The 4,408-nt window shown below is 40.3% G+C and overlaps 1 protein-coding gene across 1 annotated transcript; it reads left to right on the forward strand.

The window, feature by feature from the left end:
- Positions 1-984: 984 nt before the first annotated feature.
- On the forward strand, positions 985-1,338 carry LOC145391935 (uncharacterized). Its single transcript, XM_080266425.1, has one exon. The coding sequence runs from the start codon at positions 985-987 to the stop codon at positions 1,336-1,338; it is 354 nt and encodes a 117-aa protein (XP_080122551.1).
- Positions 1,339-4,408: the final 3,070 nt, after the last annotated feature.

A 4,408-nucleotide genomic window follows, 5' to 3' on the forward strand; every position in this document is an offset into this window, starting at 1 on the left:
TCACATATGCTTATGGCACATACCTACAGCTGTCTCCTGGGGTGTTTGTTGAGCCTTCGTTGAGTACTGTAGGACTTGTGGAGACCTCTGAAGTTGGGTAACGAAGTCTCCACTTTACACTTCCCAACAACTCGTAATATGATTACCACAGCTTGATATTATCACTAGAAACACTATTCTATGATTCTCAAATAGTTTGGAATCCATACTCAAAAAAAAAATAAATAAATAACTGAAAGCAATGAAAATTACGAGGGCATATGACCATCCCACTTCCGATCGTTCGCTGCTGGTGGTGTCATTTATTATTCATATAAACACTCACAGTTTATATTTCTATTACTATATAACACATATATATATCTACAGTCTTATCCATAAGTTTCCTTCAGTAATAGTAGTTTATTGTCACTGTAGGGATTCAATTTCTTTCAGTAAAATACGTAGCATTCACTTTCTCGTCCTGTATACTAGCATTGAGAGTGAATGTCACTTTCACCTACACTCTCATAACTCATAGTATTCATAAATGCTAGAGTGAAACTTTCACTTTCATTACTCCTTGTATTTGTGGTAGGTGGTGGCGACCATCATCCACTCACTTGATGTAGTGCTGCCTACTTCTTCCCTAGCCTTTACCATTCTTTTTCTGTGCCTGCCCTCCTCTCTTCCTATTTCTCTCATCTTTCCTGTCACTTCTTATTGCTTTTCTTTCCCTTACAGGTGGCTTTACATCGAGTGACAAGCCAAATGGTTTCATGTAATCCAAGAAACTATTTACAACGCTGGGTGGTAACTATATAACCAGACCATATGTGCTCCCTATGTGTCAGCAAGTGGGTTGGTGGAGGATTAGTGCCCCTCCCAGTAAAATAAATAACTCAAAGTCAAATGACCACCCCTTATGGGATCATGGTGTCTGGCAATAGATAGATAGACGATCTGAAGTACCTGTCGTACCGGCCAGTGCCAAAACCAGAGCTGATGGTACGTCAAAGGAAGAACAGAGTGATTTTTGCCGAGAAATACAAACAATGGGATGATGTCAAGTGGCGTAGTGTGCTCTGGAGTGATGAGGCAGTGTTCTGTGTGACTGGCAACACGTCTGGCAGGGTGTCCCGGCCTCGAGGCAGCGACCCCGTTAACCCCAAGAACACCAGGGGTGTCGTGAAATTCCCAGACAAAGTGATGATACGGGGATGTTTTTCATTTCATGGTATTGGTGACTTAGTATTCCTTCCTGATAATGTGATTATGAACAAAAACAATTACCTGGAGCTCCTGTGTGAGCATCTGCCAGATTCCTTCGACAAGAGTGAGGCAAACTTTTTCATGTAGGACGGTCTACCCTGCCACACTGCCAAGGGAGTGACTCAATGGCTTACAGACTGTGACTTTCCATTCTTCAGTGATTGGCCAGGTAACTCACCTGATTTAAATCCCATAGAAAGCCTTTGGGCCATTCTAAAACAAAACTACGAGAAGCAGATACTTCATCGGTAGCCTGGCTTAAGACAGCAATAATGAAGGAAAGGAAGGAAATTGACCCTGTCACACTGCAAAACCTCGCCAGTTCTCTTCCTAACCGCCTCAATGAATGCATTAAGCGTAGGGGGATGCCTACATGCTACTAGAACGTAGTAAGTGCTCATTTTCTGTATTTTCTTCCTACCGGTACTTGTATTTGTTTTTTATACATCCGCGGCAAGTCACGCCACTTTCATTTGCGCAGACTGTATAGGGATGCATTTGAGAGCCTTGGGATCTCCCCCCAGCCAAGTCCAAAACCCACCCAAATGAGTCCAAGAACTAGTTTCTAGCTTACCTAAAACCCCAGATGGCTTTAAAACAAGCTAAACTAACTCACCTAAACCCAAAAATAAAATCTGAAAATCATAAAAAATGTCTGAAAAAACAAATCAAATTTAGTAAATTGTACCTCATAATAACAGTGTTCACCTCATCTATGTCTAAAACACATTAATCTAAGTCTAAAAACAGTTTACAATTAAACCTAAATACAAATATTAAGTCTAAAATATCATCAAAATCTGAAAAAAATAAAAATCAGTTAAAATCAACAAACAATTCTCATCGGATAACCAGGGACTGGCCACTGATAGGCAGGGAAGGGTGTTAATTGTTTTACATCACAGTGGCGGGGTATCGCATAGAGGGGATTCATATTGTATAGCAGGATATTACTGTGCTGTTCTCATGATTTGCTTAATAAAGAAAAAAAGTCAACATCTGACAGTCTACATGTGAAATAATTCCCAGGGTGAAAAATAAGTTTTACTTTAAGCAGCAGAAGCACCTTACCAATTCACTTCTTCTTCCAGATTGAAAGTTTTCTGGTTATTTTTGGGGTGGTAAATGAATGTGTTACATTAGACTACTTTCCCTAATGTTTTTAGCCATGTTCCTTCTGCTGTATCAACTGTTTCTCGAGAGTAACAGCGGACACTTACTCCAACATATGTCCCCGTCACTTTTTGCTAGCTACCGTACCTCTTACTAACCTTAGCTACATTTTAACCTAACCAAGAAATTTGACCTACCCTAACTTAACCAAGATTCAACTTGCTACCCAGTAAGTCTGCCAGGTACACACATGCTTTATTTGAAGCAGCAGAAGCCTTACCAAATTAGTACTTCTTCCTGATACCGTACAACCCCTTTAATCCAGACTGCAGCAGCCCACAGACTGTCCGGATTATCAGATTTTCCGGACTATCAGACAGATACCAGAAAATGTTAAAAAAAAACAAAAATAATAGTAAATAGTGAGACTGTGTTCCTTAACAAGCTGACAAAATATGGTACTGTACTCCTTTGCATCAGTCTCATCAGCAGACCTCTTCTCCACTGACACATCCACTACCCTTATCCCATGAAGAGTCTTAAAGTTTCTGAGCCACCCATCAGAAAACTTCACATCAGTGTCGATCTTCATTTCCTTACAGAATTGTTTGGCCTTTTCAATAATCATTAACCCACTGATAGGCTTGCCCTCACATCGTTTTCCACAAAACCACTTATAAAGAACTGTGTCTAACTGTGCCAGTGCTGGTTTCTTAAGAGTTTTCCTTTTCTCACATCCCTTCATAGACAGTCTGCTCGTGACATATTCCCTCAGTTCCTTGGCTTTATTTTTACAGCCATAAATGGTTGACCAGCCTACATTAAACTCCCGCATTAAGTCCTTCACCAGTGCATCCTTCTCCAGCTGTTGTATTATTTCTAATTTCTTACTAATAGTAATTAATAACATGCTTCTTCTTCTCACCAGTAGTAGGTGGTGTAGTAAGAGCCATTCTAGTGGAATACTGAAAAAAAGAACAAGCAAATTTGGTAGACAACGCATGGAATGTACGACACGCACAATCAGCTGGGTAAACATACAATCAGGAGGATTGGGAACCTCCCGAATGTCGGCGCGGGTTGTTGACTAAGCTTTGAGTGCAGAATTGCATAGTTCAGCGCACTGCTTTTGGCTATTTTTCAATAGTTCTCAATTTTTTTCGTATTTTATCTCAATTTCGTACCCAAAAATACTAAAAATGACCTTGGGTTGAAAAGTCCGAACCATCAGGATTTCCGGACCATCGGGTGCTGGATTAAAGGACTTTTACTGTAGTCTGTTATATTCTTCTGACCATTTCCGGGGGAGTAAGTAAACGTTTCAAGTGAAATCCGTTTGTCCGTTGTTTTTTGCTATGTTCCGCTGTGTCAGTTTGTTTGGTCAGCGATGGTGGAAGGGACTGACCTAACCTAGCTTAACTGTACCTAATAATATAATTCAATTTAATTTAACCTAACCTAGCTTAGCCTGGCATCCAGTTGGGAAGTTGGGAAATGAAAACCACCTTTGAGTATGCTGAGTTGGACAGACAATCGTAGGTACGGTTTAAAGGTCGTGATGATAAAAAGTGGAAAATTTTTTGGCAGGAAAAGGTAATTTACCATCCTGAAAAGTCAGAAAAAAAACAGAAAACAAACTGAAGGAATATGAACTGAATTGGTAAAGTCCTCCTACTGCTTCACGTAAAGTGTACGTTTACTGTCATTACAAGTGCTGTTTTGGCATAAGGAACATACCAGTAATGATAAAAACAAAAGCAAAAAAATCAACAGAAAATGGTAATGCTTTACCAAATGGGAACGGCAATTCCACCTACAATATACTAAACTCACAATATTCATTTTTTCATTCATTGCCAGATGCCATGTATCCCAGACAGGGTGGCCAAGGGCTTAGAGTTAATTGTTTTACAGGGAGGGGCACTAATCCTCCACCAATCCCACTTGACGTAGGGATGCCAACAGCATCTGGTGTTCCCAGGCGGTCACCCATCCAAGTAACACAGATAGTTAACTGTTCCATTGTGACTGCAAGAAGGGAATG

This window comes from Coenobita brevimanus, chromosome 20, assembly GCF_032717465.1.
Source record: "Coenobita brevimanus isolate Jiangsu-jjx chromosome 20, ASM3271746v2, whole genome shotgun sequence".
NCBI lineage: Eukaryota > Metazoa > Arthropoda > Malacostraca > Decapoda > Coenobitidae > Coenobita > Coenobita brevimanus.